Genomic DNA, 14,037 nt, shown 5'->3' on the forward strand with positions numbered 1-14,037 from the left:
CAGAAAACTTATTTTCACTTTATTCAAAGATGTCTCCGTGCATTTGACTTGTGTACTTGTGCGAACATCCTCTCATCCTTTTGTGCAAATTCATCCTCTCCACTCTTGTTGACATTTCTCACATTTCTTTTAAGTATGATCTTGTAAGCTTTTTAGTACCTGAACTGGGGGTTTTTTTTCGTCTCATAGGTGCCTTTTTCTTACCCTGGACTGCTCCTGGTCCCCTCTATTCCCATTGACCTTTTCCACCTCCTGGAGCATTCCTTCCTGGGTGAGTGCTTGTTTCTACTCAGCCTCTCTGACCATTTTCTTGGATTTGGATACTCTCAACCTTCTCATGAAGATGGTACAAAAGAAAGATCAAATAATGAAAAATCATCTGAATATTTACTATTCCAAGATAACAAAGCATTTAGGGTTCCTGTAACCTGCTAATGATCTTCCATAATGATTATAATTCCAAATTGATCTTCCATATTTCATATTTCATCATCTTCTAGATACTGATCAAATGAATCCCATTTTTACAGTTTTCTTCCAGACTTGTGTCTTTCTAAACCCTGTGGCATCTCATCAATAGCAATGACAACTATATCAGGGGAAGATACACAACCTGCGAAAACCACTACTCCTCCCCTTGCCTCTTTTTCCCCTGCCCACTGACAAGTGCCACCAGTTCCCATGAGCCAAAGACCAGTTTGAACCATGATGTTTAATATTTTTCATCCCCTTCTACATATGCTATCATCACCTTTCATAAGTCAGCATCTTCTCATTTCCAAACAAACATTAAGTCCCTCTTTAGATCTTGCTGAGCTCTAAATCTCTCATGCAGTTCCTCAGACTCTATCCACTTTGGATGAAAAAGTGTATCATTTCACTGGGATTGAATTTACTGCAGATCAAGTTTGTTAAATAATCTCTCAATCTGCAGTTAATCACTTAGAGTCTCATTATATAAACTTTCATCATTTTCTCTTTTATTTGTCCCTTCTATTGTCCATTCTCTTCATAGGGGTATCTTCAAAGCTTTTAAATTGTTGTTTCAAAATCCTCCAGAGCCCTCTAAATCTTTGCCTGTTCTGCTCATATCAGTCAAACTCTTGGTGGGTTGCATTTGGCCTGTCCTGACACTGCATGTTTAAGCTGAAGGTTTTGAAAATGGCTCTTAAGTACTGCTCTTACTTTATGTCCTTAATGGGATGATCGCGCATGATGGGGAGAGGCAGGGTGAAGATGCTAATACAGGTCAAACTCAGCCATCAGGCAAGTGCAACAACCTTGTTAGAGACATTCTCTTACCACAGGTCTGAATTTGATCCTAAATATCACTTTTTCACTGAAGGTTTTGGCAGAGGATCAGGACTCCTTCCTTCTAACAAGAAGCCACTTTGCCAGTTGCCCATTAATAGCATTAGCAGATGCATGATGGAAGGGCAGCTCTCATTGGCGTGGGCTCTCCTTGTCCTGGCTGATAGAGCCTGATGCTGGAAACATGACTGGGTAATATGCTGAAGGGATCTTTCTTTTCCAATTGACAAGTGATGACTGTATCTCCTATGAACTGTAACTTGCCCTGCAGAAGACCTCAAGGCCAAATAGTTGGCTTGAGCATCCTGTGTGATTTGCAGGAAGAGAGAAACAGTCTAAGTATTTCCTTATTTTCCAAGGCTAGATAGATGGCTACTGTCTTCCTCCCTTGATTGAACTTTTGATACAGAGTGTTGCAGAGGAGATAGGTGCTTAGACAGGTAATAAAAGCCCACATGTGGGCATGGATATCTGCCCTAATGAGCCTACAAAGCCTTCACACAGACAGGTTCGGGAGCAACAATGAGCAGAATACCAGGACCAGGCTGCTCTCAGCAGTCTTTCCTTAGGTGAAGTCTGCTGTGCTATTGATCTCTAAAAGGCAAATCAAATAACAGCAGTCACATTTTTAAGGATTAGGAGCTTCCTGTGCAAGACAGTATGTGTTTTTAATACTTTAAGCTGACTTATGAAACCAGTAAACAATGTGGAGGGCGGTGTTGGATGACCTCTTTTACATCCCTAATCATCCTGTCAGCATTTATAATGCATTTGATATTTCCTTCTCATCAGAATAGGATCAGTTAAGCAGTCATATTTCCCAGACCTCAGATTGCATTAGGCTTTGTTTCACATTTCATGGTAATAAACGTTGACATAAATATATATAGATTTCACACAAAGTGATTGTTAATTTATTCGTGGTTGAAAAGGATCATTAAAAAACCCAAACAAAAAAGCACACAACAGAAAAGACTTCTCCAGAAGACAAATACACAGCTTGCAAGATAAGAAATGCAGATCTTTCATGCCTATTTGTTTTGCACATGGTAATGACTGCTACATTCTGATTAGCAATCTTGACCTAGTTAAAGTGCTATTGTTTTTCTGTGTTCCTATTCTTCTGAAAGGCTGTGACTAGACATGATATTTTTTAATCCATCAGATGTAAAATCTGCATAAAAAATATAATTATTGTGCTTCAGCAGCTTGGACCAGAGCCCTGATGTTATGTTTATAGGCAGTACACAGTGAATAATATGGATGCATTTTCAGGTTGGTATGTTCAGTTGGCAAGATACATAATTTTTCCATAAGTGAAGGTAAATTGTGGGATTTCTAACATGCTGATTACTATTCTAGCCTTTTTCCAGATAATGAGAATTAAGTGGATACTTGTCAGCCAAGGAACATCCTTATTTATTGCTACAAATTCAGTTTTAGTGGCACTTATTGCAGTAAGCAGGCAGGAAAACTTGTGTTGCCTCTCAGTCAGCATTATTATTACTGGTGGTGCTTACACCCAAGGATCGACCTGAGTCAGGACACCACTTCAAGAGACCTGTATAGGCACCAAATCTCTTCCCAAACTGCTTATGATAAGAAGGACAGAGATGGGCCGTGGGAAGGTTTGGGATGTGTAGAGCAAAATTCTCACAGCAGTAAACCTTGCTTCTGGTCATCCAAGTGGTCTCAGGAACTGATTAGCTAAATAGGAGAGGAGTGAGGCAGGGTGGAGATGTGCTGTCTCAAGTGCCCTGCACTCACCTACAGTGTGGGACTGAAGGCACCTGTGCCTCCTCATCCTCATTGCTCAGAGAGAACAGTGGGTCCCCTTCCTGTGAACACAGAGCGGGCAGCAGGAGGCACCTAGAGCTGAGCCTGTGCAAACCAGATTGGAGAGAGAAACAGCATCTGCTACTCTTGCACAGGTCTTTGCACCCATGGAGGGACCACCTTGACCTGGCCATGGTGCTGTGTGGTGCTGTGAGGACACACCAGCTTTCAGGACTACCCCCCATTCTGCGCTGTGCCCAAAGCCTCCTTTTGTCACTCGGTCTGACATGAAAAATTAAAGTTGCTTTCCAGATCCAGCATCATCCAGCAGATTGGACTTTCTGAACCTGGAGTGCTAAAATCTCTCTGAAGACAACTGTCATGCCTGCATCCTCAGCCATGTCAGGTAGATGCTGCAAATGAAGACAAAAGATTAAAAATATACTCATGCTGTGCAGAGAAAGTGCAGAGCAGAAGGGATAGAGAGAGGTTCTCAGAAGAGAACCATGCCATTGAGATCTTCAGAAGAGATGTCAGGGTGAACCTGATGCCCTGAGGGGGAACAGCCAGAGCCACCAGATTTTGAGAGATACGTAGAAATAGAGGCAATGGGAGCCCTCGTGAGTCTGTAGTCAGAAACGGGCCTTGAGGATGCGTGTGTGATTGTGGCATTAGGACATGTGATGGGCCCAGAGGTGGCATCTCAGGACAATGGCCTCTCATTGTCCTTCTGTCAGCCCCAGGGTGCCTCTGTGGCTTTGCAGCTGGCCACAGTGTGAGTCACCACAACCATCCTGTTGTTCTATTGTGTCTGGCTGAAGGGGTAAGACAACAAGGAGAGGCACCTGGTCCTCCTGCACACTGGGATGCCTGCAAAAGGGAGGCTCTGCTCTGGTGAGCCCCAGTCCCTGCCTGCAGAAGCACTCGCCAGCGTGGCACAGCCACAGACACTGCAGGAGGTGACACTGCAGAAGACTGGCAGCAAACATTGCAAACCACTACTTTGAAAATGAGAGTTACTGTCATTCAGGATCAGGCTCTAAGCCCCAGGGATGGCTTGCTGGGTCAAACCCTGCAATGCAAAGGTGCTTTCACAGCATAAATAAGAAGTAGCATTCAGCATGTTTTCCTCCTTTGGAATGAATTTTTTTTGGCCTCTTTTCCTTGTTTGAATATTTTTCTTATTTTTCCTGTAATTCCTTTTCCCTTTTGCCTCCCCAGATACGTGAAGGATTTTGTTTACAGTGCAGCCATAGATACAGTCAGCACATATTGTGAGAAAGTCTAGGTAGCTCAAAAGGAACCTTTTAAAGTAGATTTTTCTGCTCCTTCTATGTTAAAAGCATAAAATCTAAAGCTGTTTCTTTTTAACATCAGAAGTATCACTGCCCACGAATCGCTAATGCTGCCACACTGCCTGGTTCATAAACGTGGCAATCGCATGGGGTTCCAGTTAGTAGCATCTTATGAGTTTTGTCCCAATTGTTCCACCACACAAGCTAAGAAAGCTGCAAACCTTAGTCGGAAATTGTGAGAGTTGGAGAACAAAGGTGGTAGGAATCTTCTTTTTATGTATTCAGCTAGTAAGGATTACTGGGGACTTAAAACTATAACGCTCTGGTATTTTCTCTATATGTTACTTGGGACATTTTGGTGTTTTGGTCCAGTCTTAAGTGTCCAGCTATAAATATTTTGAGGTGACAGTCAGATGTGTTACTAACATTTGCACTGGGATTTTTTTATTTATTTTTTTTTTTGAGATCTGCAGGCACTATGGAGGTACTTGGGCAAGTCAGAGGGACAAGCTTGTTTTTCACTTGTCCTGAGAGCTGTGAAACTCTAGGTGCTGGATGGTTAACCTAGGACTTCTGTCAAGCACTGTGGTTCTACACAGTGTTAAATAAGATAAAAAGAAAATTCTAAAGGAAGTCCAATTGCAGAAGCTGTATAGAGTGCACAAAAAAATAAGACTTTCATTGAAAGTGAAACCAGATAGACTGTGCAATTTCCTGCTGACACAGACAATTCTTTTCTTGGCCATATCGAACAGACCCTGCGGAAAGGAATGCAAGGTGAATTCACATGAGTAATGTCAGAATTGTATCAAATATGTCATAAAAATATTGTTAATGTATATTTTGTACAAAACAATCTCTAAAATTTCTCATTGACAATTCGTGCTTTTAAATCAAAAAATCATTTGTTTCCATTTTTTGAAAAAAATTTAAGACAGAAAAAAATAATCAATTTTCAGCAAAATCCTCTAGTTTTACATTTAGTAAAAAACTTCAACCAAAAGAAAGGTGAAGCAATTTTTTTTTCCCAAAAGAGAAATTATTTGTTACCAGGATTTGATGCACCCTAGGTATTAGCTCAGTAGATCTCCTGCTGATTTGGCCTGGTGTCAAGGAGCATTAGAGAAGAAGCTGCCTCTCTTAAATCCCTTTAAGACTCAGAATAAGTTATAAATATAAAACTTATAAATATTATATATATCCCTCTGCACAGGACATAGTGTCATACTGGCTCATTTAGACCAAGTCATCTCTAGCGTTTTGCCCTCCCCTGTTAACGTCCCCAAGCAGTTTGGCCACTAACAGTGCTGGGCTGTCTCACAGACGTGATCTCCAGAGGCTCAGCCTGTGCAGTTTTAACTTCAGAAGATCAATCATCCAGCACTGCCTCGCTGTAAGTGTGTGAACACACACTGACTCACCAGAGCCTGCTCAGCAAAAGGTCTCACAATAACACAGGCTGCCAGGAAGTGCCTGTACTCTGTGATGGTTCATTCAGTGCTACACAACGACCTGTGGGATGGAGCTGGGTATGGAGGGCTTTGTCCTCTCCCACTTACTGTCATGTCACTTGTTTCCCATCACAGAGCCTTTCAGTATTATGCAGTTCAAGCAGTTAAGAGATGTGTAATCGCAAGCCTGTTTGATCAGAGGAATGTGTCTCTATGTGTGTTATAGGAACTTTTGCTTTACATTTACTGACCCAAATCAATCCTGACTTGCAAATTGGAAGAGGTGGAGCCTGAAATCCGGCAAGTTCTCTTTTTTTTGTCCACCTGAAGAGTCTGTGCTTTGCTTGGGGAAAAAGGGCTTGAGTAGTGATTTCCAATCAGTAGTTAAAAAATGTGATTGTTAGAAAACTGCAAAGATTTGAGTGATGGAACCATGGTCCACTCCCTTCTGGAAAAAAAAAACAAAACACATGTAATGCTGGGGCAGCAGTGTCCCTTCGAAGGCAGAGTTCAAATGAAGTAGTGAGACAGAGAGGCTTGTGATGGACACTGCTTGTCTCACTGAACAAACACAGACCCTTCCCCTGCAAACCCCTCGATATATAATTGGCAACGGCTCACTGCAAGGAGGCAGAGAAGGCTTCATCCCTGTGGGCTGCTCACATCCTTCCCATGCCCTTGCTCTCCATATCTTGAACTCATGGGGGATGTGAAATCAGGACCTTTTTAGCAGCATCAATGAAGTCCCCTGAGACTCCCTTGCACCTTGCAGCCTCGCTCACTCTTATTTTTGCTTTAATGTGGGAACATCTGTTGATCACAGTGTTGTCAACATTCCAAGGGCTATGTTCAAGGTTTTGAGGAGATGTGATAAGTTAGCACTTGTGATTTCTTCTTTAGAAATACGCAGTGCCCCTTTTGGGAGGCACTTCAGCAGAGCAGATGTCATGAAACCAGGAGTCCTCCAGCCCATGTCGAGGGAGGGAGTGTTTGGTTAAGGGATGTGTCTGGGGACCATGGAGCTCTGCCTGGCTCTGCTGCTGACTTGTGTGTAGCAAACCACTTCCCAGCTCAGCCCTATCTGCTCCCCCAGCTCACCCTGCTATCTGCTAGAAGATACTTCAAATGCAGGAGAAAAGTAGCTGCTATTCAAAGCCCAGTGTAACATCTGCATTTTTACATGTATGAGAAAGCCTGGTGCAGGTGCCCTGAAGATGCAGAGACTTTTTAAACAGCTCCCTCTGCTTCAAAATGTCAAGCAAACTGATATTATCTCAGAAAGTCATATTAACCACATTAAAGCGTATACATATGCAGAGAATATATTTTTCATTATCTGTTCAGTCTTTCTGTCAGCAACAAATCTGAAAGCAAAATGTGCTGCCAAGTCATGTATTCTGATGATCTGGGAACTTCCCCATTTCCCAGGAAGATGAATTTGGGGACACAAGAATGATTTCTAATAAACACACCGACAGCAAAGATGATGGTAAAAGGAAGTGCAGCTTACCTTTTTTTTTTTTCCAAAGGAAAGTACAGTGACTCATGTGTCAGAAAGACATGCTACCCAAAGACAACCTGTGCCTTTTGCAATGACCACACAAACCTCTCCCCCCTGAGGGACACCTAGTGACAATTAGTTACTCTTGAAGGCACACAGTCTGTACAAATAGGCACCAACATGTCTGTCCTTACAAAATGAAAATGTGAATCTGTGATTCAAAAGCTATGCTGGAAACTTAACTTGAGATATGAGATGAAATTTTCAATGTCAGAGAGAGAAATTACAAACTTTATTTTAAGGGCTAAATTCAGTGACTTTCTGATGCAATGGAAGGATAGGTGGGTATGGAGGAAATATGTATTTCTCAGTTGATCTCTTTTCAAGCAACTCATTGGTATTTGCATCAGAATAAAACTGTTCACATCTGGAGTTATCTGGGAAGAGCTTTTACCTATAGATAAGCCTGGAGCTGAGGGGCATGGGGGCCACAACAGAGTATTATGTGCCCATGGACTTCTGTACATGAAACAGTATGATGCAAATAATGTGACTAGGAGATCTCATAAATCATCCTCCCTGACTTAACTGGAAAATTAGAGTTCTGAGCTGTCTCTGCCCATCAAAGCCTCCCAAGGTATCACAGTTTGTACAGGCACCATTTTCTTACTGGCACACACAGGTATTTGTCAGATGGCATTGTCTGATGTCTCCTGGGCCACTGCACTTCTACCCAGGTGCAGAAAGGCAGAAGATGAGCCATGTTTCACTGCTTAGTTTTCTGGCACTGCTCACAGCTGGAACAGTGACACCGTGCACTGAGCGAGGGCTGCATGCGCGCATCTGTGTGTGTGTGAGTGTGTGTGTGTGTGTCTGCTGCTCACACGTGTGACCCCTTTGGTCATAGAATCATAGAACCATTAAGGTTAGAAAAGACCTCTACAATCAAAAGTGGAGAGCTAAATATAGGACAGCTGCCCTTTTTCAAGTGATCTGTTCTTTTATGAATAATGTTCGAAGCAACTCTTCTTGAGGGCATCAGCATCTTATTAGGACATATGCACTAAGTCCAAACTTTTCAGCTCATGGGATTGACATCTCTGTTTTCTGTGTGTGGAGTGGGAATTTGTGTATACAACCACAGCAGATGAGAGTAAATCAGGTAGATAGAGCCATGAACCTCTTTTCCTTCAGTAGGCCCACAGGGCTAGTGAGCAAATTAAAGTATTGCTGTAAATATCCAAGAAAAAGGAAATAGAGTTACAGGTGTCAGAGCAGTGTTATGTGTGTTTTATGGCAGATGTTTCAGAACATAAATAATTAGGGCTTAATATATTAATATACATCTCTGGGAAATAATCCATCATGGGGAGGGGAAGAGGATCTGTGATCAACAAGAGGCAGCAGTGCTTGAAAGATGCTGGTGGCAGGGCTGGTGATGGCAGGGAGATTCATCACTTAGAGCATATTTTTCTGCAGTTCTGCAGTTTCATTGACTGAAAAAGCCAGGAGAAGCTTTATGAGCTAAGCAATACTTACTTGCCTGTTGCCTTTCAAGCAACTGGACTATGGATTGTTTCTTCAGTGTTATCTAATGATTATTCTTTTTGTCTCTGCTTCTTTCAGCTCCAAGGCTCCTTGAAGAGAAAGTTGGTGGTAAATCTGTCACCTGTCAACAACAAGAGGCCCAATGGTGTTTCAGAGAGCTCTTTCCTTGACATTAAGAGGATAAGAGTGGGTGACAATATCGCAGTGGGACAAGGTGGACAACATGTTAACAATTGCCAAAGCCAGTCAATGTCAGGAACTATGACTGTGGGGCAAGGATCACAAAGGAAAGCCAGCAGCCTAGCAAACAATACACATGCTAGTGGGAATGGCATGTTTAATATGACTTTGAAAGAGGTAAAGAAAGAACCAGGAGAAACAATGTCCTGCAGCAAACACTTAGACGGCCAGACATCCCATGAGAACATGTTCCCTAATAGATATGGGGAAGACTCGTGGGACCAAATGATGGATCTTGAGCTTCAGGAACTGTTTAATGAATTGACTAACATATCAGTGCCACCAATGAGTGATCTTGAGCTAGAGAATATGATAAATGCCACGATAAAACAAGACGAACCATTCAACATTGACCTTGGGCAGCAGAGCCAGAGGGGCCCTGTGAGATCTCTGCAGATGGATAAGATGGTGATAAAAAGTGAATATGCACCAGGCATGAATCAGGCTCCTGTGGGCTCCCCACAGATGAGGCCTTCTTCTACAGGTTCAGCCTTCACTATGGCCACCACTGCCATGTCCACCTCTTCACCCATCCCCTCGGTGCCTCAGAATCAAACACAGGTATCACAGGTTTCTTCTGCGTCCAGTCGGCCATTGCCCAACTGGCAAGAGGTGTCTCATGCACAGCAGCTCAAACAGATCGCAGCCAACCGGCAGCAGCATGCCTTGATTCAGCAGCAACAGCAGCAGCAGAACCAGACAGCCAACTGGTCCACGCTGTCTCCATCAGGACCTTCCCCTGGACCCTTTGTGCAAGAGAAAATCCCCAGTCCTTCTTTTCGCCAGCAGCAGTTCAGCCCACAAAGCTCAGCAATGCTTGGGGTACCAGTGAATGGAAACCAGTCAAAAGGGATGAACAGCTATGTTTATAAACCAACCACTCCCCAGAGCAATCCAATGGATATAATCATGCAACAAAAGCCTCAGGACCTCAACAGGAACTTTATTAACAGCTCTCAGCCGCCTCTAGAGCAGCATCATGGCAACACAAAGCCTTTGTTTCACTTTAACTCAGAGCAAACAAACCAGCAGATGCCTTCAGTTTTGGGTTCCCAAAACAAGCCTGCCCTTCTGCACTACACCCAGCAGGCACAGGGTTCAACTTCCATGCAACAGCCACAGCAGCAGCAGCAGCAACAACAGCCACAGTCACAACCTGCTCAACCTCTCCCAAACCAGTCTCTTCAGAGGCCGCCTAATGTAACCCTAGCAATGCAGCAAAAAATGATGCTTCAGAAAATGCAACAAAGCCAGCAAATCTCAGGTTTGCAGTATCCAGTCTCTCAGCAGCATCGACAGGTAAGGCAAACGGCAAATTCCTCCATATCTGTTACAGAATCATTCTGGTCCAACTAGTAAAAGGCTTTTCCTGCCTGGCCTCATTCCTCCAAGAGATGTTAATGACCCTCTCAGCACACACTTCTGCCCAGCTGGTGATGGCGCGTTTAGCACCTATTCAGGTGTATCATGAATGCATGTTTAGAAAAACTTCAAGAAACACGTGCTTAATGCAATGGAATGAATGTGTCAGTGCTATATATTATGTAGATACCTGTCAGAAAGGTGAGATAGTAGGGCAGATGCAAGCTTATTTTGGACTCCTATCTAAGTTTTCTAGCTTACAAAAATTTAGGCTCTTTTGAAAGTCAAAATTTTAATGAATTCCTATGTTATCTTAGATAATGTATTTTACAATGTTAATTTTTTACCATCATTTTTCTCAGGGAGGCAGGGTCAGGAAATTCTCTTTTTAGATATATTTTGACTGATATGACAAAAAATATTGTTTGCACATTTGCTATCTGTTTGGCAAAGAAAATCAGACTTATCTGTGAGCTTTATAAATGCCCATCACAGTTCTGGGAATATTCTGTGGATAAAATACATGCTTAGATATGAAGGAGAAGGTTGCCACAGAAATGTCTACAATTATATACCACATGGCCAGCTCCCACTGTGTTATCATAAGACAGTGATCTGACAAAATCTGCTTTTATAGCTTAGTTATGCTATGCCAAGTCCCTGTACACCCAAGTCTCAGATCCCAAGCTTCAGACCTGCCAATCAAAGTTAGAATGTGCAATCTCACTGTACTCTAGAATCTAGAAACCAGATGCAAAACAAGTAAAACATATTTGACCTTTGGACATTTAAGCAACTCTGAGTAGTTTCAGTGGGACTTCGGCTCAACACATTTGAAGATATGAAATCAGAATATAGGTGTGGAGATCATCTGTGGATGTAAAAACAGCTATGAGAAACTACTGAAAAATGAAAGCCTACATTTTCCATGGAGTCCGAGAGAAGTAACGCTGTGAATTAATCATTCAGAACTGGAGTTACTTCACCAAACTGTTTGGGTGAACAGCCTGTTTTAAAAAGAGTAAATATAGTTGTATGCCTGCACACCTTTCTACTTTTAATTCTTTTAAATTTCCTGACCAAATAACCATGATTTTCTCCAACAGAAAATCCCTTAGCAAGAGGTACCAGGTGAAACCTACGGCTAGGTTTGAGAAGTTGCTTTGTTGAAAGATGCTGGAGAATGAGTGTTGGCAGGATGCAAGCACAGTTTTGCTGGTTTGTGGGAGCTGGCTGTTCTTGGGCTACTGTGTGCTCCCTTCTTAGGTGCATTTCCCCATTCTCTTAATGGGCTGGCGGGCAGATGAATTTTAACTGTTCCTTCATTCAGCCATGATAAACCTTCCAGCAATCTGTCAGCACAGGGGAGACAGGCAGGACTTCTGCAAACACTACTGTTTTCTGAAAAAAATTGCAAGGTCACATTCTGGAAAGAAATAAAAACATTGAGAGCAACTCTGCTTGAAGGCAATGTTAGCTCCTTGCTCTGTGTCCTCTTGGGCTGCTGCTCAGGGAGGCCAACTAGATGGGACTTGGCACCTCGGCCCTAGTAGTACTTGCAAGATTTACCATGAGTGTAGCAGGGCCTCTCACCTGTGCAGCCATGAGATCTTTTGGCTTAGGAAACTTGTCCTAAGTGAACTTTGCTGAGTGCCAAATTTTAGATATTACATCAAGGAAGGAGTTTTGCCTGTCATCACAGACTTCTGCAAACTAATTTTCTGAAGTTTCTTGTCATCTGACCACTTTACACAGTTGTGTCTGCAGGATGTGGCTACCTGACCCACAGCACATCTGAGAAGCTTGAAAGCTTTGTAGACCCACATTACAGGGCCTTTGCAGCAAGAACACTGTTTTTTCTATGCTCTAGAGAGATAACTGGATTTTTTTTTAGAGATCTTTAGCAGTTTTTCCAAAGTGCCGATGAAGTTCAGAAAATCAATTAGGTCTCTCGCAGCACAGTATTTTGTAGCTGCTGGAACAAAACTTAGAAATACAATTGGTCTGTAAATTACAGAGTTTTTGAAAAGTTTGACCATAACTGTTTACCTGCAGTATTTATGAGTTCTGTGGACTCCTTTAGTGCCTGCCTGCACATCTGCAAGAGCCCACCAACCCCTTGGTCAGGGCCCGCTTCTCCCATAAGTCTGAATATTAAATCAGAGGCAGAGGAGGCACCTCCAGTATTATCTTCCAATAAAGATAACAAAGGTCAAAGCAACCTTGTGGGTTGACTGCTGCTGATTTTAGCAATGGGGACATCAGCTCATTTAGGCTGCATGGTCTGCTTTCCTGAAGGATCATTTCCCACTTCTGAGGATTCCTACACATCATTAACAGTAATGCATGATTAATTACCAGCATTTACTAATTAACTTCATGATTAATATTTATTTTACTGATGGTCTATTTCTTCATGAGGAATCAAGGTTTGATTCTTCTTGGTATAATTCAGCTCCTCCTCAGATCATTGTAGTTGTGCGCAGTAAGGACCATCTCAGAACTTGCTGGAATGCTTTGTAGCTGGTAATGTGAGTGTATGTTCATAAAGGGTTGCTGTGACATTGCCATCAGGTATCACTGACTAAAACTCTGTAAGTTCACATTTTTAGAGAACCAGCTCATCCTCTGGGTTTTTACTCCCCAAGCTTTAAGATCCTCAAAACCCATTTGAACTTGGCTTTATCAGTCCAAGCTGGCTAACTGGAAATGTAAGGCTTATAATCTCTCTACTTGTCATATTCCCTTTGTGTCAAATTGAAAGAAACTTACAGTGGGATTTGCTAATTAGATGTCTTTTGCCTCTAGGGAAAAGTCATAAAAATGATGGAAACCATCTTAGTTTCCTGGAAGATTGATCTGAATGAAGGGGTTTTTTGCCTCTCTCTTTTATTCTCCTTTGTTATGGGAAAGATTCCTTTGCATTGTCTATTAGAATGCAATATACACATAGTCATGAAAAATCTCATAGAAATTCAACACTCTCTTTGTTTAGGGAATAATTAGAAGCTCCAAATTCTGCACAGGTATAATCAGGTTTGCAATACTTATACAGAACCTGAGCTGAAAATCTGTAACTGGGCTTGGGTAAAAGTTTGAAGTCTAGCTTTCCCCTTGTGAGGAAATTTAGTGCAGTCAGTGAAGGATGCTTCGAAGTAAGACTTAAGGTTTTTGAATGAAAAATTCAATGTTTTTAACTAGTCTAAGAAATTCCGCACACATTTTTGAAAGCTTTTGATAAGACATAAGACTTGTTCAATAAGATCTATTAGTTTTTTGCGAAGAATTAAAAAAAGAAAAAAAAAGAAAAAGAGCTGAATTTTTCTCCAATTGTTTTTATTCAACTTCATTTGCTCAAGGGAAGGGAGAATAGAAGGCTGAGCTCATGAGAACAGAAACCCTAACTGAACAAGGCCACTCCATCTGCTACGTGTGGGCGTGTCCTATTTAGTCTTGGCTTTGGAGACAGGGCTAGCACAAGGGGTCGTGAGAGCTTCACCCCCCACTTTACATGAACAACCAGTAGTCCCTATTTTTAAGGCTTTGGAAGCAT

The 14,037-nt window shown here is 42.2% G+C and overlaps 1 protein-coding gene across 1 annotated transcript in view; it reads left to right on the top strand.

Moving 5' to 3' along the window:
* The window catches only part of MAML2 (mastermind like transcriptional coactivator 2), a 213,385-nt gene that overhangs the window by 140,467 nt on the left and 58,881 nt on the right, over window positions 1–14,037 (top strand). The window contains exon 2 of the mRNA XM_032678666.1: window positions 8,961–10,421. Within this exon, the coding sequence (XP_032534557.1) occupies window positions 8,961–10,421 (1,461 nt within the window). The remainder of the gene's footprint in view (window positions 1–8,960; window positions 10,422–14,037) is intronic.

The sequence above is a fragment of the Chiroxiphia lanceolata genome, chromosome 2 (genome assembly GCF_009829145.1).
Source record: "Chiroxiphia lanceolata isolate bChiLan1 chromosome 2, bChiLan1.pri, whole genome shotgun sequence".
NCBI classification, from domain to species: Eukaryota; Metazoa; Chordata; class Aves; order Passeriformes; family Pipridae; genus Chiroxiphia; species Chiroxiphia lanceolata.